General features: G+C 43.2%; 1 protein-coding gene across 1 annotated transcript in view; it reads left to right on the forward strand.

The window, feature by feature from the left end:
- Window positions 1-23,729, forward strand: part of LOXL2 (lysyl oxidase like 2) — a 129,975-nt gene that overhangs the window by 16,636 nt on the left and 89,610 nt on the right. The window contains exons 2-3 of the mRNA XM_031949665.1: window positions 1,734-2,170; window positions 10,444-10,619. Coding sequence (XP_031805525.1) covers window positions 1,816-2,170; window positions 10,444-10,619 — 531 coding nt within the window. The 5' untranslated portion in view covers window positions 1,734-1,815. The remainder of the gene's footprint in view (window positions 1-1,733; window positions 2,171-10,443; window positions 10,620-23,729) is intronic.

A 23,729-nucleotide genomic window follows, 5' to 3' on the forward strand; every position in this document is an offset into this window, starting at 1 on the left:
CACCAAATGGCCGCGAGTCAAGTCGCTGTCCTCAGCGTTAGTTTTAAGCTTGGAAAGTTTGGGAAGCGGAGAGTGCAAATGCGTCCCAGACACGTGGCTGGTTCTGAGAGCAGGGTGGAGGGCGAGGGAGTTGTCCTGGCAAAGGGGCAGTAACGTACCCCGGGCAAGGTCCTGCCCCGATCCAACCTATCGTCTCGGCCCAGGTTTTGTGAACGGCTCTTCCAGGGTCTCCTCCCACGGCACAAATGGCAGAAACTGAGTCCCCTTCCCTCCTCCCTCATTCGTCTCCGAGCTGCTCCTCTCTGCCTCTGGGATGCTCTGCCCTGGTTCTGTCCAAGCCTTGCTGTGAATCAGGGCCCTGGAATCGCAGCCCTCCTCCTCCTCCTCCCACTTGCCCCTCTGCCCTTCATCAGAGAAACAGTGGAACAAAAAGGCGCTGAGTGAAAGGTTCCTCTGCCTGGTCTCACGGATCTCCTCAATATGCTCTAAGAAATCAGGAAGCTGAACCCTCCTCCCCCCCGCACCCCACTGAGCAGAGACAGTTAATGGCCACAGCGTGGAATACTGAGCCTGGGGTCAGGAATACGTAGATTCAGATTACTGACTGGGTGACCCTGGGCAACTCACTCAGCTTGGGTTTCCCTGAGTTTTCTCATGGGAAATGGGCATCATAACAGCATCTGCCTCACAGGGTTGTTGTGAGAATCACATGAGATATTTGTGCAGCACATAATACAGTGCCTGCATACAATAGGCATTTAATAAATGCTTGTTTTCTTCCCTTCTCCCCTCACTTCCTATATTGAAGCTATGAGAGTCCATGAGAGCGTGGACAAGAACTTCATATGCATGGCATGGGGGAGCATCAATGCTGTGGAGGTCACAGACCTATTTGAGTTTGAACCAATTTTAAAGCTCACAGTTGGATTCAACTTCAACATGTGGGAAATGTCACTAAAAGATATGAAGAAGATCTGGGGGTTTTAGTGGACCGCAAACTTCATGAGTCAGCAGTGTGGTCTGGAAGCCAAGAAAGGGACGGCAACCTTGGGCTGCATTAGGGGTAGCGGAGAAGGTGCTGGGTACCTCCTCTGGACTTTGCCTGGCTCGGGCCCTATTTGGATGGTTGCGTTCCATTCTGGGCAACGTGGAGAAGTTGGACAGTGACCAGAGGAGGGTGGCGAGGGTGAGGAAGGGCCTCGAGCTCACGCCGTGGGTTTGGTTGGAAAAAATGAGACGTTTATCCCGGAGAGGAGGAGATTTGACAGGGGAGAGTCGGAAGGGAAAATCAGGAGCCAGCTGGCAAAACTGCCCTCTTGTCGCACAGACGAGGACATGGGCATGTGGTTGTGTGGGTACATGATTGCCCCAGACAGTGAGTGTCCAAGGTGAATGAAGGCCTCCGGATGGCAAAGCCCCAGTGGTCCCACAGAGCCTCCACGTGGGTGCAGCCTCCCAGTGTCCCAAGGGGGATTTACTGGCTCTGCTCGGCAGAACCAGGGGAAAAGTCAGGCTGGGCTCAGGGAAAACTTGCCAACGTGAGAACTTTCCCAGAGTGCAAAGGGCTCCTGGGGGGGGTGGTTTCCAGGTCAATGGAGGTCCTCAGGCAGGGAGGGTTGGGGAGCCAGTTATTTCCTGACTCTTCTGACTGCTCAAGGAATTTTGGGTTAAACGTGGTTAAGGTCGGTGCTCTGGGTCGGTCCCGGTCCTCATGCACGTCTCCTCTCTTACAGAACCGCTCTCTTCTCCTTGCACTGAACACCCAGCACCTGCCTGAGGAAGTCCGCCCGGCGGGGGCCCGGCTGGAGACCCAGGATGGGGAGGGCTCCGAGTTCTTGCTGTCACCACTATCTGGCTGTGCTGCTCATCCTCCCCTCCCTGAGCCTCGCTCAGTACGAGAACTGGCCCTACTACCACGAGTACTTCCAGCAGCCCCAACCGGAATACCGCCAGCCCGAGCGGCCGGCGGGTGTCCCCAAGATCCAGCTGCGGCTGGCCGGGCAGAAGCGGAAGCACAACGAGGGCCGCGTGGAGCTGTACTACGACGGGGTCTGGGGCACCGTGTGTGACGATGACTTCTCCATCCACGCTGCTCATGTGGTCTGCCGGGAGCTGGGCTACGTGGAAGCCGTCTCCTGGACGCCCAGCTCCTCCTACGGCAAAGGAGAAGGTAAAACCCGGGGCCCTTCGGGCCTTGTTCATGGTGACAAGGTGGGAGATGGGAACTGGGAACCCGGGTACTGCTCATCTTGTCAAGGGTTGTGGAACCCTTTATACATGATCATTGGGAACCCTTCGTACATGGGATGGATTCATGAAGGATGGGTGGGTGAGTGAATGAAAAAGCAGTTATAACATACATAGTGTCGATTGTCAGAGCTGAGAAGGATCTTAGAACATAATATATCCACCAGGGGAGGGATCTTAGGACAGAGAATGTCAGACCTGGAGGGGAACTTTAAAAAATAAAATGTTAGAGCTGGGAGGAACCTTAGAACATAAAATGTCAGAGCTGGGAAGTAACCTTAGGACAGAGGTCAGAACTGGAGGGGAATCTTAGAACCAAGAGTGCCAGGCCTTCAAGGAACCTTAGAACAGAGAATGTTAGAGCTGGGAGGGATCTTAGAACATAAAATGTCAGAGCTGGAGCAGAACCTTAGAACCAAGAGTTCTAGGCCTGGAGGGAACCTTAGAACAGAGAATGTCAGAGCTGGGAGGAACTTTAGAACACAATCAAAGCAATAAAAGACATAAAGCCGGCACCATAGATCGCTAAAGCTAAAAGGGACTTTAGAAATAAACTCATTCACCTCATTTTCCAGATAAGGAAATAGAGTCCTTCCAAATAGAAAGTTCTCACCCAAAGTCTAGGAGAGGGCAGAGGTAGCCTCGCCCTCTCTCCATTCCGCCATCTTGCCTCTCCTTTGGAAGTCATAGCTCAGGACCGTTCCCCACTAACATGAGCATCATAACTGACTTTATAATTATTGAGTCTGAGTTGCCCTACAGCAGTATGGCCGTGCCCAGGTGCTGCAAGTCTGCCCACGGGCCTATTGAAGAGGTGCCCAGTGGCACCGCGACACTGACATTAGGGATGTGGGTGAGGGGGTCGATCTTCTCCACTCAGAAGACTTGGTCCAAATGGGGTTGAGTGGAGCAGGGCAATATGTGCGAGAATCAGAGCTTAAAGGCCAGAAATTTATGCAAGAAAATTGGGGTGGTAGAAGCAGAGTTTATAGGACCAGGCTGGGATCACTGGGTCATGGACTGAGAGCTGGAAGGGACCTTAGAGCCCATCGAGACCAGTCCTCTCAACTTACCCATGAGGATGCCGAGGTCCCGGGAGGATAAATGACTTGCCCGGGGCCACTCAGCTAGCTGGTTTCTAAATAGGAATTTGAAGCCAGATCCCTCGAAAACCTTTCTATGTCAGGCTGAGACTCCAATCTACTCTTTCTATCCAAGTGGCTCATGCTACATTTTCTCTGCAGGGAGTTTGTGGGGGATTGTCAGAGGGCGCAGAAAGGGGTCCTGGGATTTGCTTAAAAGTTATGGACAGAGAGGTCAGATCTGTGGTTTCAGCGATGCAGGGAACTCCCAGTTAGGGAAATCCCTCTACCAATGCTGTTTAGTCTTAGGGAATCCTGAGTATTTTTATGGTTGCCCAAAGTCACCTAGTCAGTATATATCAGGAGCAAAACTTGAACCTAAGGATTCCTATCCATGAGATCAGCTCTCCATCCACTATGATAATTTGCACACAGTAAGCACTTAATACAGGCATATTGACAGGCTTACCGCCTCTCAGAGGTTGCCATGGTATAAAAAAAGAGACAAGGGACTCGAGTTCAAATCCCAATGCCCACACTTAGCTCTTAATCTCAGACAAATCTTTCCTCTCTCAGGGCTTTAATTTCTTCTTGAGCAGCAGAGGGTAGGCCCAGATACCCGCCAAAGCCCTTTCCGGTTCTAAGTCAATGCTTCTAAATCTCGCTTCTCCTTTGCCCACCGAGGGTCCCAAACAGGAATTGTGTTGCTACCAACAGCAGTTTGCTGTGGAAACAGCTGTGGGTTAGAGAAGAGCATTTCAGGGGACCTCCCTCATGAACCAGACAGAATTGGGAAAGCAGCTGGGAAACTTCAACTCCAGAGTTTCAATAAGATCTTTGTTTCTTATATTTAAAGACTAGACTCACTTGTGTGCAGAACTGACCAAGCCATCCATCACGGATGGACATGTTTCAGCAGAACCTGGGCTCCAGGAGCTAATGGGCCGGGAGCTGGGGGTGGGGATACAAGAATGGTCTCACCTCCATCCTGTGTTGCTTCCCCACGATCAACCAATCAGCGCTTCCTAAGCACCTACTCCTTGCCAGGAACTGGGCTAGGTGCTGGAAATACAAAAACAAGATATTAAATGACCCCTGCTTCTGGGATTATTATATCCTATTTGTTTGATCACATCCCTTTTTTTAACCTGTATTTTCCAAACCCTGTGGGGAGAGAGAAAGAGCCATCCCACAACAGATTCAAAAGAGAACTGTCCAAGCCTATCCTGATCCTATTGCAAGGGAGGAATTCGGGGATAATGTCATCTACTCTGACCCTGACTTAAGGAAGAATGTCTTCTTGATCCCATTTGACAAGCAGATAACCAGCCCCTAGTTGAAGATCTCCAGAGGTCCCAACTCTGTCCCAACTGGGTCAGTCTGTTCTATTGCTGGACAGCTCTTATTCCGAGAAAGGGCTTTCTCATATGGAGCCAAAATCTGCCTCTATGAAACTTCTGCCCTTTTTTTTTTTTTTACAACAAGTCAAACTTCTTCCCTCTAGGGTCACTAAAACAAGCCTGATCCCTCTCTCACTATTAGTAAGCCCAGTGAAGAATTGAAGGCAGCTGTCTTGTTCCCTGTAGATCTTTTCCCCCTAACTCAGCATCTTCATTTCTTTTCATGGATTCTGGTTGGGTGGGATCTACAGAATTTTGCTTGCCCTCTGATTTACCAGTGTTCTTCCTAAAACATGGTTCCAAGAGCTTGACACAGCACTCCAGATGTGAGCTGATCAGAGCAGAGTACAGCAGAGCTTTTGCCTTCCATGCTATCACTTGGAGTTGATAGAAGAAAGACAAATAGAGCTGAGTTCCAGATGTGGGCTGATCAGAGCAGAGTACAGCAGAGCTTTTGCCTTCCGTGCTATCACTTGGAGTTGATAGAAGAAAGACAAATAGAGCTGAGTTCCAGATGTGGGCTGATCAGAGTAGAGTACAGCAGAGCTTTTGCCTGCCGTGCTATCTATTGGAGTTGATAGAAGAAAGACAAATAGAGTCGAGTTCCAGACGTGAGCTGATCAGAGCAGAATACAGCAGAGTTTTTGCTTCCTGTGCTATCTCTTAGAGTTGATAGAAGAAAGGCAAATAGAGCTATTAAAATTTTTTTTTATTAATAGGGGTTGGGGTAAAATGCCTTTTTTCAGTGGCTTCCAACTTTTTCAAGCACAAAGGCCACTTTTGAAATGTTTAAAAAAGATTGTAGCTTGCTTGGGTCTTCAAAGGAAGAAACTCAGGTCCAGGACAGTTAAGGAACTTGTTCTGGATCATACAAGTAGTAAGTCCGGGAGACAGTATTTGGACCCAAAGTTTTCCAACTCCCACAGCAGTGTTTTTTTCACTCAGGAAATCCTGAGTTCAAATACAGACATTTACTAGCTTATGACCCTGAGCATAATCCAGGAATAAAGTGATGAGGGTCTGAACCAGGCTGATGTCAGTGTCAGAGGAGAAAGGGGGGAATATTTGAGAGATGTTACAGAGGGAAAATGAACAGGCCTTACTGATGACTTGGACATGGAAAGTAAGAGATAGTAAGAGCCCAAGGTGACATTTAGGTTGTGAGCCTGAGGGACTTGGAAGAAGGCATTTTCCTTGCGTTGATAGGAAAGGTTGGGGGTGAGGAACCGGGGAAAAGATAATGAGTTCTGTTTTGGACATAGTGAGTCTATGATATCTACTGGACCTCCAGTTCAAAATGTCTAAAGGCAGTCGGAGAGGTGGGATTGGATATCAGCAGAGAGATGGGGGCAGGAAGGGTAGATTTAAGAATCATCAGCAGAGATGCTAATTTAATCCATGGACATTGATGAATTCACCAAGGAAAGCAGTGGAGAGGGAGGAGAAAAGAAGACCCAGGACAGAACTTTGTGGGATACTTATGGTTCGAAGGCACTATCTGAAGGAGGATCTAGCAAAGGAGAAAGGGAAAGAATGGTCAGATGGGTAGGAGAACAGGTCTCTTGAAAACCCAGAGAAAAGAGGGAGGGAGGAGCAATAGTGTCAAAAGTTTCAGAGAGATCAAGGAGAGTGAGGACCGAGAAAAGGCCATTGGATTTAGTAGCTAAAGAACATTGTTTAAGTGGAAGAAGATGCTGCTCCTTTGGGGCCCAGACTTCTATGCATCATGAACATATATGCAGGAAAATGGGATAGAGAGAAGGGCCACATTCTAGATGTCTTCAACATTTGCTTGAGAGGGAATATGGCTAAAAAGAACATTTGAGCCATCTCTGAAAGGAAAGAAATGTCAGCAGAATGTTACTGACTTCCATTAAAGGCCAAATAGTGAACAAATGTCTGTAGAAACAAGGGTCTCAGCAGCTCTGCAGGATTAAGAGGCAGCTAGAGACAAGCTCTGGTCTGAAGTCCAGAGATTTGGGTTTGAGAATCAGCTTTGACATGGAATTAAGTAAACTGAATCCTCAGGATTTTTTTTTACCTTAAAATGGTCAAAATGATGCACATATTACCCATTTCACAAGAGTGTTGTAGAAAGCAGAGTCATTATAGATGCCTTAGAACCCTTCATTCAGTGAGCATTGATTCTTTTTTTTAATTATAACTTTTTATTTACAAGATAAATGCATGGATAATTAATGAGCATTGATTTCAAGGGACTACACTTTCCAGGTGCTGTCCCAGGTGCTGAGGTTACATAGATGAAAATGAAAATAATCCTGCCTTTGAGGGATTTCCATTCTAAGCCTAGAATCGTGTATTCATTTTTCATTTATTATTTATTTTTTTAACTTGGAATTTTTTTCTCTTTCAATTCTCCCCCACCCATTGAAAAGCCAGCAAATGTGATATCAATTATACAAGTGAAATCATGCAGACAGGGTTAGCCATGTTGCAAAAAACCCAACCCCTCCAAAACGCCAGCACACACACACACACACACACACACACACACACACACACACACACCAAGAAAAAAAAGTGAAAACAATTCTTTTTAAAAAATATTTTCACCAGTTACATGCAAAACAACTTTTGGGGGGGGTTATACATATACATTAATTTTTGACATTCATTTCCATGTGAATTATCTTGGGAGAGAAAAATCAGAACAAAAGGGAAAAACCAAAAGAGAAAAAAAAAACAAAAGAAAAAAAGTGAACATAACATGTGTTGATTTACATTCAGTCTTTATACTTCTCTCTCAGGATATGGATGGCTTGTCCCATCCAAAATTTATTGGGATTGCCTTTAATAACTAAACTGCTGAATAGAACCAAGTTTGTCATAGTTGATCATTACACAATATTGCTGTTGCTGTGTATAATGTCTTCCCGGTTCTGTTTGTTTCACTCAGCATCAGTTCATGTAAATCTTTTGAAATCTTTCTAAAATCAGTCTGTTCATCATTTTTATAGAACAATAATATTCCATATTTTCATATACTATAACGTATTCAGCCATTTCCCAATTGCTGGGTATCTAGGCATTTTCCAGTTTTTTACCACCATAAAAAGAGCTGCTCCAAACATTTTTGTGCATGTGGGTCCTTTACCCTCTTTTATGACTTCTTTGTGATACAGATCTAGTAGTAGCTACATCAAAGGGTATACACAGTTTTATAGCCAAAAGTGAAAACAATTATGCTTCAGTCTTCATGCAGATTCCATCAATTCTCCCTCTGGAGGTAGATAGCACTTCATAAGTCTTTCAAAATTGTCTTGGATCATTATATTGCTGAGAATAGCTGTCCCTTACAGTGGATACATACAATATTCCTGTTATTGTATACAAATATTCACCTGATTCTCACTTTGCTTTGCATTCATTCATATAAATCTTCCCAGGTTTTTCTGAAGCTAAGATATTAATCTTTTTTCTTTTTTTTTATTTAATAGCCTTTTATTTACAGGTTATATGCATGGGTAACTTTACAGCATTAACAATTGCCAAACCTCTTGTTCCAATTTTTTACCTCTTACCCCCCACCCCCTCCCCCAGATGGCAGGATGACCAGTAGATGTTAAATATATCAAAATATAAATTAGATACACAATAAGTATACATGACCAAACCGTTATTTTGCTGTACAAAAAGAATCAGACTCTGAAATATTGTACAATTAGCTTGTGAAGGAAATCAAAAATGCAGGTGGGCATTCCCTAGATTGGGAGTTCAATGTAATGGTTTTGAGTCATCACCCAGAGTTATTTTTCTGGGCATAGCTAGTTCAGTTCATTACTGCTCCATTAGAAATGATTTGGTTGATCTCCTTGCTGAGGATGGCCAGGTCCATCAGAACTGATCATCATATAGTATTGTTGTTGAAGTATATAATGATCTCCTGGTCCTGCTCATTTCACTCAGCATCAGTTCGTGTAAGTCTCTCCAGGCCTTTCTGAAATCATCCTGTTGGTCATTTCTTACAGAACAGTAATATTCCATAATATTCATATACCACAATTTATTCAGCCATTCTCCAACTGATGGACATCCATTTAGTTTCCAGTTTCTAGCCACTACAAAAAGGGCTGCCACAAACATTCGTGCACATACAGGTCCCTTTCCCTTCTTTATGATCTCTTTGGGATATAAGCCCAGTAGTAACACTGGTGGATCAAAGGGTATGCACAGTTTGATAACTTTTTGAGCATAGTTCCAAACTACTCTCCAGAATGGTTGGATTCATTCACAACTCCGCCAACAATGCATCAACGTCCCAGTTTTCCCGCATCCCCTCCAACAATCATCATTATTTTTTCCTGTCATCTTAGCCAATCTGACAGGTGTGTAATGGTATCTTAGAGTTGTCTTAATTTGCATTTCTCTGATTAATAATGACTTGGAGCATCTTTTCATATGACTAGAAATAGTTTCAATTTCTTCATCTGAGAATTGTCTGTTCATATCCTTTGACCATTTTTCAATTGGAGAATGGCTTGATTTTATTAATTTTTTTTCATAGCATAATAACATCCCATCAAAATCATATACCATAGCTTTTTCAACCATTCTCCAATTGGTGGGCATTCCTCAATTTCCAATTCTTTGCCACAACAGAGAGAGCTTCTATAAATATTTTTATTCAGATAAATGATTTCCCCTTTTCTCTGATCTCTTTGGGATACAAACCCATATGCATAGTTTTATAACTCTTTGTGTTGGAGTGTCAAATTCTTTTCCGGAGTGGTTGGCCTAGTTCACAGTTCTACTAAGAGTGCATCAGTGTCTCAATTTGTCCATGTCCCTCCAGCATTTGTCATTCTCCTTTTTTGTCATGTTAGTCAATCTGGTAAGTGTGAAGTGGTACCTCAGAGATGTTCTAATTTGCACTTCTCTAATTAATAGTTAGAACATTTTTTAATGTGACTATTTGTAGCTTTGATTTCTTTTTCTGAGAACCACTGTCCTTATTCTTTGACCATTTATCCATTAGAGAATGATTCCTTCATATTTGTCAGAAGTGACATTTGAACCCTTCTTTTCTACCTTGATTTAACTCAAATTCAGTGTTTCTACTACTATAACAGGAAATCACCTCAGCTTGCCTACGGAGCCTATAGATCCAGGGCTAGTGATCCTTTACTTTTGTGTGTATGGGGGCTGTGTGTGGCCCAATTCTTTCTTAAGATAACTTTATCTGTGGACAACAAGAAGGGAAATATCTGGGTCATAGAATAAGAAAAGTCTGACAAGAGAAAGAGATGAGGGGATGTGGTTGTATGGTGCACAACTGAGGTCAGGTCTTAGTTCTAGGTTAGTAATCAGTATAAGATGATAAGATCATAGAGTCATAGACAAGACCATAAGATCATAGAGTCATGGCTAAGATCATAGATGTTATTGATAAGATCACAGAATCATAGATAAAATAATAGAATCCTAGATAAAATCATAGATTTCATAGAGAAGATCATAGACTCATAGGTAAGATCATAGAGTCATGGCTAAGATCATAGATGTTATTGATAAGATCATAAGAATCATAGATAAGATCGAGTTATAGCTCAGATAATTGATTTCACAGATAAGATCATAGAGCCATAGATAGAGAACTGGAAGTGACCTCTGGAGGAATTAGATCAACCCTTTCATTTCTCCAAGAGCCAGAACTTCCTTTATGTCATTCTTGACTTCCTTCTTCTGCCCTGCAGGTCCCATCTGGATGGACAATGTTCACTGCACCGGTGGAGAGGCGACCCTCGCTGCCTGCTCCTCCAATGGATGGGGTGTCACGGACTGCAAACACACAGAAGACGTAGGCGTAGTGTGCAGTGATAAAAGGATTCCTGGCTTCAAGTTTGACAACTCACTCATCAATCAGATTGACGTAAGTAACACTCGCTTCCATCTTCAGCCTGCGTCCCTGATAACAGTTTGTGCCATTACATTGTGATGGTGGTGATGGTGATGATGATGATGATGATGATTGTGATGGTGGTGATGGTGATGAAAATAAGTATTTTTCTAGCACTTGAAAGTTTATAGAGTGCTTTACCCCTGTGATTTTATTTTCACAATAACGCTGAGAAGTAGGTGCTATTCTTATCCTGTTTTTACATATGAGGAAACACTATCTCCACTCAGCTATCCAACCGATCTTCCTAAAGAGCAGATCTGACTCTATAACTCCCCCAGCTTGTTCAATATACCCCTGTGGCTCTCAGAATTTCAGAAGGAAGAAACCTCAATGGTCATCTCATCTAACCCAGATCTGAACCCCAATCCCCTCTATACAATAAATAGCTTTTGCTTGAAGGCTTCAAGCAAGGAGGAGCGTCTACCTCCCAAGGCAGCTTTTCCCCTTAGGGACAGTGCTGATCAATAGGAAATTTTCCTGACTTCCAGTCTCCATTTGTTTTTCCCTCTTGTGGTATGAATGAATCAATTCAACTCCATTGTCTACCAACTGCCATTGTCCAAAAGTCAATCACTTAGCCTTCCTCATCTTTAGTTTCTTCCTTTGTAAAATAAGAAGATTGGACTAGATGACCACTAATTGTAATGGTTTCTACTCCCTCTGCCTCAGCTTTTCAAATATGTAAAGGCAGATAGCATGTACCTTCTCTCCATACGCTTAGTCTTTTCTCCAAGTTAAAGTTCTCCCACTTCCTGAACCATCGTTTTTCAATAAATATCTCAATGAGTTAAGTAACACATATTTAATTAATATCTGAAGTCAAGCATTGTAAGCAATTCCCCCTCCTTCTCTTCAAGGGACTTGCCAGAAAATGACGCCTGATGATGGAAGGCTTTCAAGGGCTGCCATCCTCAGATCCAACCACAAAGTCTCTGTTGTCAACATCATGGTTTTTGAGTCATTTTGTCAGTTTTGTATTTGAGTCAAACATCATGAATAGTGCAAAGAGAGCTGACCTGGGAGCCCCCAGGATCTCATTCAAATCACTTCCTAACACATCCTTGCTGTGACTCTGGATAAATCTCTTAACTTTTCACTGTTCCGGGCAAGGTTGTAAGACTTGTAAAGTAATAAATTGTAGAAGAAGTGTCAATCTGCACTGGTGGAAGATTTTTGTCTTCTGGCAGTTCCTTATCCCAATGAAATCAAAGATCTGTCCCCTGACCCTTAACCTATTCTAGGTGCATGATTATGGCAATTGGTCCCAGCTGTTTTGAGGAGCCGATGATGGAGATGCTCACGGAAGGCTTTGAAATTGCCCTATTTGGTCTCCAGAAGGCATCTGCCAATGGAATGTGGTTTTGACATTTTCTCTCTATGACTAACCCCATCCTTCCATTTTCTCTTATATTCCTAGAGCACACCAAACACTCTGGGATACCGGCCAAGCCTGCGTTATGGAAAAGAGATTAGCTGTTAGACTCAGCAGGCTTGTTTCATCACAAATGATGGGACCACCCCCATTGTGTACCCTTCAAGTTGGGCAAACAGCCAAACTAGCATTACATCATGGCTAGAGGAAGTTATTATATATCTCAGATGCGCTGCAGTAATTCAAGGAGCCATTTGTTATTATTTTTTAGTGCAACCTATCCCTTCGACAACTCGTTAACTATTTTTCAAGAGTTGTTATGAACTAAAAAGGCATCCTGCGGTGGTTCACCTTGTGAAGAGCCTCCCTAGCTTAGTCAGACTGATCAAACGATCAAACATTTACTAAGTACATACTATGTGCTTAAAAATGAAGTAGTCGCTACCTTCAGGGGGCCTGCCTTCTGTCAATCGACAAATATTTTTAAAGCACCCACTATGTGCCATTCACAGCGAGAGACCCTTGGGATACAGGGACAAAAAAGGACATTCCCTCCCTTTGGGGATTATGTTCTATCCGAAGAAACAATATATAAAGATAGAGAAAGCTACAAAGTTTAAAGTAAATCCATTCAAGGAGAGAAGCAATGGCAACTCTAGGGATTAGGAAACAGGTCCTATGGGTGGTGGCCTTTGAATTGTGCTATCGAGGAAACAAGAGGTTCTAGGAGATGAGGAGGAGAAAGGAGGGCATCCCAGGCATGAAGGATGTGTAAGGGCACAGAGATGGGAGATGGAACAGCGGTGAGGGCCAGCAAGAAAGTCGGCTGGACTAGCTTGTAGACTGTGAAAGGCTGCTGGAGCCAGATGGAGAAGCTTGTGTTTTATCTCAAGGGGATACTGACCTGCTGGGGTTTCTTGAGTATGGATGTGTCATAGTCAGACCTACACTTTAGGGAGAATCCCCTTGACAGCTGTGCAGAATGGACAGGGAGGCCAATCAGTAGACTATCACGCTAGTCCAGGTGAGGAGCGATGAGGAATTGATGGCACCTCCTCCGATGCTGGGCTCATGCTCCAAGCTTTTCTGTGGGTTCTGTGGGATCTGCTAGAGTAGGTTGTCTCCTGGCACATACTGGAGCACCCGTGAGTCATTCGTGCTATAAAGACACAGTGAGAGAGGTCTGCATTTGAGGACCTTGTTAACTCACACACATGTAGTTCGCACACTTCACAGAATCACAAAATTCAGATCTGGCAGCCAGGACCTCGGTGGCCACCAAGTCCAGTTCAAACCACCAACTCCCCACAATGACATTTAGGGTTAGAGTCAGCCAGACTCCTTGAAGACCTCCAAGGAAGGATCACAGACTCTCAGAGCTGAAAGGGATCGAGTCCAACTTGTACCTGCCCCCAAATCCTCGACAGGTGGCCAGTTAGTCCTTTCTCAAAGATTTCACACTGGGGGATCCAACACTTTGCTTCCTTCCTTCCCAAGGCTGGCACTTCTATTTTGAATTCACTCCATTTTAAGGAAGTTTTGCCTTTAATAAAGTCTGAATCTTCCTCTTTACAACTTCTATTATGAGATGGAAAGCTCCCTGAGTACAAGCCCGTGTTTTATTCCTCCTTAGATTTCCATCAGCCCTCACACAATCCTTTGCATATAATAGATACTCATCAATACCAAAATATACATGTGTGTATTATATAGATGCATGTATGTATATGAAATTTATGGTTCAGTCATTTTCAGTCATGTCTAACTCTTCATGACCACATTTAGGATTTTCTTGGCAAAGATCTTGGAGTGGTTGGCCATTTCCTTCTCCAGCTCATTTTACAGAGGAGGAAACTGAGGCAAAAGGGGTTAAGTGACTTGCCCAAGATCACACAGCTAGTATCTCAAAGTAGATTTGAACTCAGGCTTCCTGACTCCAGACAATGCTTTTTTTACTTTGCCACCTGGCTGCCCATATCTACCTATGTAGGTGTGTGTGTATATATGTGTATGTATATATTTATATGTGTATATATGTACATGCATGTGTGTTCATTGTGATTGTCATATATATAACAATTATATATGTGTATATATAATATGTATAACAATATATGTGTGTATATATAATATGTATAACAATTATATATGTGTGTATATATATAAAGGCAAATCACACACATATAAATGTGTACATATGTCTATACGTGTATATAATATCATATCACATGCTTTTGGAATTAGACAAGACCTTAGAAGCTCTCAAGAGAAAATCCTTCAATTTATAGATGAAGAAACTGAGTCACAGAGAGATTAGGTTTATATAGCTAATTAGTGTGAGATGAAAGTTGAACTCAGGACCTGCTGATTACAAGTCCAGCTCCTTACTACTATATGGAGCTGTTCCTCATAGACAAAAGCCCATCTATTAAGTAACTGGTTTGGCTGGAGCCTTGGATGCATATTTTCCTCTCTGGGGCCATGGAAAATAAAACTAATCCCTCTTCTAAATACCAGGCCTTCAGATATCCAACAACAGCCATATACCCATGGAGCCTCTTTTTTTTTTCAGACTAGGGAGCCTTAAATCTTTGAAAAACATAAGCTGATGTCATTCTGGTTTCTAATGATGAGCATGATCTAAGTTTCCAATGCTACTGGTGGCTTTTGATGGCTATAACCTTCCCTACTCCCCCAACTCCATAATACCTCCAACACTGCTGGGCATATAACAGGCACTTAATAAGTGTTGGTTGCTTGATTAGTTGATCTGGCTCACGTAACCTGGTGAGCACTTATTTTTCCCAAAATACCTTCTCTCCATGAATATAAAACGAACATTTGTCCTCCTTAGCTTGTGATTCTGTAGGGATACACTTAGACTGCACAGCAATGAGAAGTACACAGAATTTTCTAATTTCCTCACATTACAGTGAGGGAGACAGTGAGCTTGTTTATGACATATTAATAGGTCTCTGTTCAGTTTATTGCCTTAATTGTAGCCCCAGGATAATCCATTTTTTTATACTGAGCTCAGATTCAGGCTACCTGCATTTGAGAAACATCCACAGTTTGAATAGAAGGAAGGTGAGTCAAAATGCTTCTGCAAGTTAGATCAGGCTAAATTAGAGAATCTTGGGAGCATAGATTCAGAACCAAAAAGGATGTTAAAAGACGTCCACTCCAATGTCCACAGGGAGATGGCACAGTTCCCATCTGGACATCCTTCTCTTTGCACCACCGCCAGCCACTGTTTCACTATTTATTTCTTTTCAAGAAAATATTCTAAAGAACTTGACGAACATTTCTTGACAATCCCTGATCTGTTTTGCCGTGGGATAATCTGAGACCCAACAGTGTCAAGCCACAAGATCTGTGTTATGATAAATTATGAGGCTCTTGTGAATTGTTACCTCTGTCTCTGAATGAGTCAACATGGCGTGGGATCGGGAAGACTTGGGTCCAAAATCATGTACTGACTGTGTGACCTTGGGCAAGGCATGTAAATGGAAAGACAAGTAGATCGATAGAGCATATACATAGATAGACAGACAGATGAATAGATAAATAGGTAGGTAAATAAATATAGATCATTTATCAAAGGCTTACTGTATTCCAGGCACTGTAAGGCTATAAAAGGAAGAAAACAAGATTGGCTACTCTCTTTTTTTGGTACTTTATATGTTTATTTTATTTTTTTTTAATTAAACCTTTTTATTTTCAAAACACAAGCATGGATCATTTTCAACATTCATCCTTGCAAAACCTTGTGTTTCAAGTTTTTTCCCTCCCTACCCCCCACTCCCTCTCCTAGATCCAGTATACATTAAACATGTGCAACAATTATATACATACGCTGCACAAGAAAAATCAAATCAAAAAGAAAAAAATGAGAAAGAAAACAAAAAGCAAGCAAACAACAACAAAAAGAATGAGAATGCTATGTTGTGATCCACACTCAGTTCCAATTAAGGAGACTAGACATGTTTCCTACAGAAGGAGGGCTTTGAGTCATTGAGGAGGGACAGAATTCTCAGCTTCATCAGAAAAAACTCATAGTGTGAAGAGAAGTGATGGGTGCAAGGAACAACCAGTACCAGTGGAGCAAAGAATAGATAGAGGGGAGCCTTTAAAAGCCAAATCAAGTATTTTATATTTGGTCTTGGACCAAAGTCACCGAAGTCCAGTGATCAGAGAGAGAGCAAGATATGGACAGAACTGTACTTGGGTAGCTGAGGAGAGGATGGACTGGAGGCAGGGAGAGGCTTGGAGCAGGGAGGCTAATTATGAGGGCATCGAAATTGTCCACTTAAGAGGTGCCGAAGGGCTGGGAGGAGTTGAAGATGGCACCGAAGTTGCAAGCCTGAGTAACTGAGTAACTCTATAATAATAGTAATATAGGAAGAGGGGAGTGTTGGGAGGGGGAAAATGAGTTCTGCCTCTGACATTAAGGTTAAGACACTGTGGAACAGCTAATTGGATATGTCAAGAAACATGGTGATAGGGGACTGGAATAGGGCTTGATATTCTAGATCTGGGGATTGTCTGTATAGGGATGATAACTGGATCCGTTAAGTGGCATAGAATACAGGGAGAAAAGGTGAGTCCAGTATAGAGTCTAGAGGAACACCCACAGCTAGTGAGTGTGACCCGGAAGAAGATATATAAATGAAGATGGAGAAGGATCAGGCAGAAAGGTAGAGAACTAGGAACAAAAACCCAGCAGAAGAGAGAATATTCAAAGGAGAAGCAACAGCTGCAGAGAAGCCAAAAGGCTGAAGACTCAAACTTGGGAATAATCTTATAATAATAAAAAGACCCAGAGGAAAAATTCTGGTTTTTCCCTTTCTCTTTTGCTTCTCTCTTTCTTCCTTTACCCCCCCCCCTTCTCTTTCTCTTTCTCTTCTTTCTCTTCCCCTCTGTCTTTCTTCCTTTTATTTTTAAACAGACAAAGTAATTAAGACTGAGAGAACTTCAATGACTTCCCTGGGGTCACACTGCTAAATATATATTTGAGGCAAGATTTAAACACAGATCTTGTTGATTCTAAGTCAAGCAACTTATTTACTGCACCACCTAAGTGCCTCTAGAAGACTTACTCATTGTTAGAAAATGATCATTGAAAAAGTGCTTAGTAATGGAATGAGAACTTTCACCCTTTTACTTTCTTTCTCCTTCTCTCCTTTTCTCTTTTTCCTTTTCCTTCTCTCTTCTCTTTGCTCTTCCTCTCCCTTCGGCTTCTTTATCTGCTTTCTCCTTTCTCCCTTCTCGCCTTCCTTTTGCTCTTATCTCCTTGTCTTTCACCTTCTCTCTTCCTCCTCCTTTTCTTTTTCCTTCCTCTTCTTTCCTCTCCTCCTTTTCTATTTCCTTCCTCCCTTCCTCCCTTCTTTCTTCCTTCCTTCCTTCCTTCCTTCCTTCCTTCCTTCCTTCCTTCCTTCCTTCCTTCCTTCCTTCCTTCCTTCCTTTTCCTTCCTTCCTTCCTTCCTTTCCTTCCTTCCTTCCTTCCTTCCTTCCTTCCTTCCTTCCTTCCTTCCTTCCTTCTTTCTATTCCTTCCTTCCTTCCTCCCATCAAAGGGAACAGAAGGCCAGAATGAGAATGTTTCAGCCCATTCAGATGGACAAGTTTGGCACACAAGTGGAGACTGAGGTCAAAGCCAGAAGCCGGCACATGGTAGCAGGAAACAGAACACTGAGGCAGAGATGCCAAAGGCATTTACCATCCCCAGCTGAGCCCTCCTGGGGAGCAGAGAGGTCCGAGGCCTGACTTCACAGGCCTCCCTTGTTTTTGATTTCCCTCGAATGCTGTAATGGGGATTCAGGTTGTGGCTGCCATGACTCACAACAGCCTTTCCCCATTCACAGCCACTGCAGGAACTTTCCATGTGCAAACAGGCCATTGGCAGGGGGCCGAGGGCCTGCACCATTTCCCCTCCTGGCGTCCTGTGAAAGTAGGTCATTGAAATAGGATTTGGCTCCAGTGGAAGAACCTTTGTAGCCATCAGATGGCTCAAGATGCCTCCATGTAGGGCTTGGTGATGTTCTTGTACAGACTGACCTGGCTGTCACTTGTGGGTAAGGGGAGCTCAATGATTAGGGGGCACCGGGAAGACTCTTCCCTAAAAACCTCCCCTATCAGCTTTGTAAGATACTTAGGATTCTACCAATAGTTCTCTTCCTTTGAGTTGAGGGATTACAGCTCATAATTTTTTGTGGATAAGATGAAGAGATGTTGGCTGAGTAATAGGACGGTGAGGCAGCTGAAAGATGGCTGAATTTGGAGTCAGAGATCCGAATCCCAACTCTGCCACTCACCACATGTGTGACTTGGGTCAAGTCGCTTCTATGGGTCTCCAAGGCCCCTTTGCAGTAGAAATCTGTGATCTGATGACTCATTTAGGTGGATTTATTCAACTGAATGACCAAGTAAAAAGTGTCAATTAATGAATTGATGTCCACTTGGAAGGAGGTCTCCACTAGTGTGCCATTGGGTTCTCTTCTCATGCCTACCTTAGCTTACATTTTTATCACTTACTTGGATAAAAACAGAGGAAAGAAAAGAGTCAAATCTGCAGGTGAAGAAAAGCTGCAAGGGATAATTGCAATGATGAATGATAGGCCTTCCAAAAGTCAAAAGGATCCTGACATGACAGACTGACTTAGACAAAGTGAAATGTCTCTTGAAGATAAGTAAAGGCTCCTCTGGGAAGGCACATTGTTTTCTGATAAGACTGAAGTGTTCTAGGACACCCTGGGACAGGACCAGCAATGCCAGGGTCTGGGCTCTAGCCCCAGTTCTGCCATTACCTAAGTGCCAATGTCTTCCTCTTTGTGGCCTGTTTCCTCATCTGTAAGATCACAAGATTATGTAGTCTAAGCCTCTTCCAGGTGTTAATTTTGTGCTTTCATGAAATTGAGCTTTTTTTAGTGGCTTGAAAGGAACATATGAACAGTCTGTTGAAGTGCCAAGGTGAATGATCATAGGCTGTTACAGGGCCCATGATGGGCCCTTAGTACTAAGGAACGAAGGAAGAAAATGGGGGAGAGAAGGAAGGATAGAAGGAAGAAAAGAAGAAAGGGAAGAAGGAAGGAAAGAAGGAAGGGAGGAGGAAAGGAAGGAAGGAAGGAGGGAAGAAAGGAAAGAAGGAAGGAAAGAAGGAAAAAAGAAAAGGAAGAAGGAAGGAATGGAGGGAGGGAGGGAGGAAAGAGAAAAGGAAGAGAGGAAAGGAGGGGTAAGGAGAAATGAGATGGGCTGATTGAGGAAGGTGCTGGCAAAGTTGGAAAGGAGGTACTAAGACAGATATCTACTTGGTAATTTTGCCACAGGGGAAAAAAAATTGACTGGGTTCAGCTGGGATAAGTGCTTTATTTACACCTTGACTCCCTCCCATACTGTCCATGGCTGCCTCCATATCCCTTGCACTAGCACATTATACCATCACGAAACCCAGAATTCCCTTTCTCTGACTCAATCCCAGTCCATGGAGCATGAGGATAAATCATGGCTGACATCCCTGCCGCCTACCACCATGCTTTCTGCTCCACTTCTAGCTCTACAAGGCTGCCTTTGCTATTTGCCCAGGAGACCAAATGAAATTTCAGCTCCTCATTCAACCTTTGCCCTTAGTCATCTGCTTCCTGCTGGTCTGAAGGCCCAGGCTTAATGAAAGGCTTTTCATTGAAAGGATCCCTAATGTGGACTTGCCATGAGGGCTCTGTTGCCAGCAGTGTACTAAGTTTGGTTCAGGAGCACATACCTTTTTAGGCCTTTGGGGAGAGATCATAGATGTGGCTTCAGTAGGTTAGCATTCCCAGCCCCCTCATCCACCCCCCTCATGGCCTGGAATTCTCCAGACAGGGAGAGTGGAGAAAACCTTCATCCCTCCACACAGAGCTCTTTCTCATTCAGGGATGCCTGAGGTATTTGTTATGGAATTTAGCCTAAGACAGTCTCCTTTTTAAAAAAAAAAAAAAAATCAATTAGCAGCATTTATTTTTTTTGCTCTCCCATCCCAGCCCTTATTGAAAAAAAAAATAGGAAAAAAATCCAAATCTGTATAACAGATAAACATAGTCAAGAAAAACTCATTTCCACACTGGCCATGTTCAAAAATGTCTGTCCCATTCTGTCCCGAGTCCGTCACCTCCCTATTAGCACATGGTGCAAATTTTTTGCTGTTACCCATAATGCTTTTGGGAATACTTCTATACTGATTCCTTTTCCTCTCCCTGCCCTCCTCAATCACATCCCTAGGGAGAATCCTGCAATGGAATCCCTGTGTCAAAGGTTGTGGTAACTCTAATTATAGAAATCCTTATTGCTTTGTGATAAGACTGCAGTGAATTAGGATACTCTAGGGGGGAGCTATGAAGCACAGTCCAACTGGCCTGGATTTCTGTTTAGAATTAAGCAAGAAGACTGAATAAAGTGTCATACCCTTTGACTCAGTGATCTCATCGCTTGGCTTAATCCCCAAGGAGGTCAAGGACAGAAACAAAGGCTCGGTATATGCTAAAATATGCCTAGCAACATTTTTTTTTTTTTTTGGTGATAGCAAAAAAGTACATTTGATTTGGGAATGGCTTAAATCCCCACCCCCCACCCCCCCCCACCACTAGCACCACCCTGTGGTAATGGGGTATGTGAGAAAAAGCCAGTTGGGAGTCATCTCTGACATCCCATCTAACTGTGTGACCCTGGATGAGAGTTCTAGGAAGCTCAGAAACTCATTACAGAAAAGACACTGACCCATATCAGGAAAAAAGTTTCCTCTTCTGGGAGTTCCCTCTAAAAATTAAATCATAGCTGGAGCTCCTTTGTGAATGCGATGGAGTATTAGTGTGCTGGAAGAAATGACAAATATGGGAACATCGGAGAACCAGAGGAAGATTATGAATTGATGTCGAATGAAATAAGAAGGACCAAGAGAATGAATATACTTGAAAACGTCACCAGAGAAGTCAAACTCTGAGCAAATGAAAAATCAGAGAAGGTCCTAGAGTGAAGCTAATGAGTCTTCCTTCTTTATAGCAGAGTGGAGAAGAGGTAGCTGGGACAAGGACAGCTTAGATGCTGTAGCAAATGTTTTTGCTTAATTGTTTCAATTTGCTACAAGGGAATTAATTATTAAATTAAATTAAGGGAGAAGAGAGGAGGGGAGAGGGTATTTTTCCCTATAAGTGGCTATTATAAAGATAAAAATATCATAAGATTTATTAAAAAAAAAAAAGATTGCACTGATTCCCATCTTTCTAGTCTAAGGGCATGACCTTGCCAGGTAACTCTGCCACTTTAATGGCTGTAAAGCAGTCTGGACACATATTTAGGATCCCTGCTACTAGGCTAGGCTAAGACTGAGAAATTGCTTGAGTTTGAGAGGCCGATTGGCGTCTGCGCTCATCAATATGATGAGTCTCTCAAAAAGGGTAGTAGGGAATAGTGGTAGGGGGTGGAGCACTAGGTGCCTAAGGAGTGAAGCAGCATGGGATGGAACCTGAGAACTGATGAGGGCAGAGCTTCTGTGTAGTGTCAAGGCTGGGAATTGTGACTATCCTGGCAGACTAGACAAGAGTTTTAGAAAGTGGATTTTTAAAAGTATCTTCAAGTTGTTTTAATATTCATGTCTCTGATTTTTCAAGAATTTGAACAATTTTTCCAAGAGTTATGAGTCATTTCTATTTCTTCCTTTTCTGCACTTCAGTTTTTTTTTTCTATCAGAAAAAAGATCAATACTTTCTCTTCTTCTCTCCCTAAAATATGTGGTAAGGGCAATGTGGTAAGGGGTTAGTCCAGTTCAGCTTGGCCCAAAAGGACAGAACTGGGACCTGCTGGGGGAACATCCAAAGAAGCAAATTTAGGCTTAAAGTCAAGAAAAACTTCCTACAGTCACTTGAAAAAAATTTTTTTTTGAGTTTTTAACAGTGATTTCTTCCCCCCCCATCCTCTGTCCCCCTTCTTTTCCTCCTCCTGCTCCTCCTCCTCTTCCTCCTTCTTCCTAAGCTTCCTTCCCCCTTCCCCTCCTCCTCTTTCTCCTTCTCCTTCCTTCTTCCTTTCACTTGCCCTTCCTTTCCCCCTTCTCCTCCTTACTAGATCATCTCTTGTCTAGAACTCAGGCTCTGGTTCCTTTCTGGTACACACAGAGCAGATAATGATTTTTTATTGTGTGGTCTTTCTTTGATTTAGACCAGTGATTTTAAGGATGTAGGAGACTTTTTGTAATGACAGTCCTGCCAAATACAGATAGTCCCACAATTTGTAGTTTGGGGTGTTGCCTTTGGATATATATATAGAGAGAGATAAAGAGATTTACAGCCAAAACATGTACATGTCAGAGATAGGACCTGAACTCAGTTCCTCCTAAGCACAGAGCTGGCTTTCTGGCCAATCTATTCTGCTGCCCCTTGTACAGAAATGGAGACCCCAGAATCTTCCAAAAGAAGGATTCCCAATGGTACCTTCAATTTACCCCAGCGTAGCTCCTGCCTAGCTCCCGCTCCCGCTGGGTCTCCAGTTAACTATCCCACAGCATAATAGATCAGGGATTACCACTGATTGTTTGTCCAATTCTTTAGATTCCTGTTTTGAAAGTCATGGGAGAGGGATGACGCATGGACCGTGGGGCCAAAAGAAGGCTGGCCAGATAGGGGTTACATCATGGCAAACAGAATGACAATTAGGGACCGGTGTTAAAATCCCACGAGATAAGGATGTCAAGGACTTTGCGAACCTTAAGTGCTGTGCAAATGCCAGGTACAATGATATTATGATTGTCCCCGTCTTCTTTGGTTCAATGGAGACCAGCTAGAAATGGTCTAGGGCTGCACTGCTCTCCTGCCATTATTGATTTATATTGAATGTTCTGAGGATGCTGCAGAGGTGGGTAAAAAAAGTGGCTTTTTGTGACTGAGGAAGTGGGATGTGAGCTTGTCTTGTAGGTTCATTGAACATAGGAACGATTGATGGCCAGGCCTTCCACCTGTTCCCACATGGGTTTTGTTTCTTCTGCTAGAAGAAACTATTTTGGGGAAGTCATTTATAGTGTGGAGTTTGGCATGGAGAACATTGTTCTTAAATTTTTATGAGTCAGGTTACACTTGGGTGATCCCGGATGACATTTGATCCAAATGCACAATATTCTGGTGTTCAAAGCCCTTCCTCACCCAGATTCCTACTTTTCCAGTCTCCTCACACCTTACTCTTTACTCCCATCCCCATCTCCTCTTCCATTGAGTGACACCAGCCTGTGAACAAGACTCTTTGTCTCTCGGCCATGTAAGAGAGTGCGTTTCTGGCATATAATTCTGGTGCCCTGCTCATGACTTTTCTAGCAGATGCTCAATTTTGCAAACTCTATAACTGTGTAATTATATATAATTATAATATTATTATAATCTGCATGGGTCACTAAGCCCAGGCTCCTTAAGTGTCTAGCTGTTGTTCTCTGATTTCTGGTGGTCGTGACCTAATCTTGATTTACTACCTTCCTCCCCATTAGACTATGAGCCCCTTGAAGGCAATGGTTGTTTTTGGCCTGTCTTTGCACTTATTAAATATCTTCTGCCTGAATGATACATTAAGTAGAAATACTCCTCAAGCTGAGTCATCTTAGGCAAACAAGTCCTTCCTGGTGGTCAGACGGTTTGGCCGAAGTGGGTGTTGTGCGTCTGGGCTGTGTTGGATGAGACCTGCCCTTAGCAAAGCTTTTGGAAAG

This window comes from Sarcophilus harrisii, chromosome 2 (assembly GCF_902635505.1).
Source record: "Sarcophilus harrisii chromosome 2, mSarHar1.11, whole genome shotgun sequence".
In the NCBI taxonomy this organism is placed as follows: domain Eukaryota; kingdom Metazoa; phylum Chordata; class Mammalia; order Dasyuromorphia; family Dasyuridae; genus Sarcophilus; species Sarcophilus harrisii.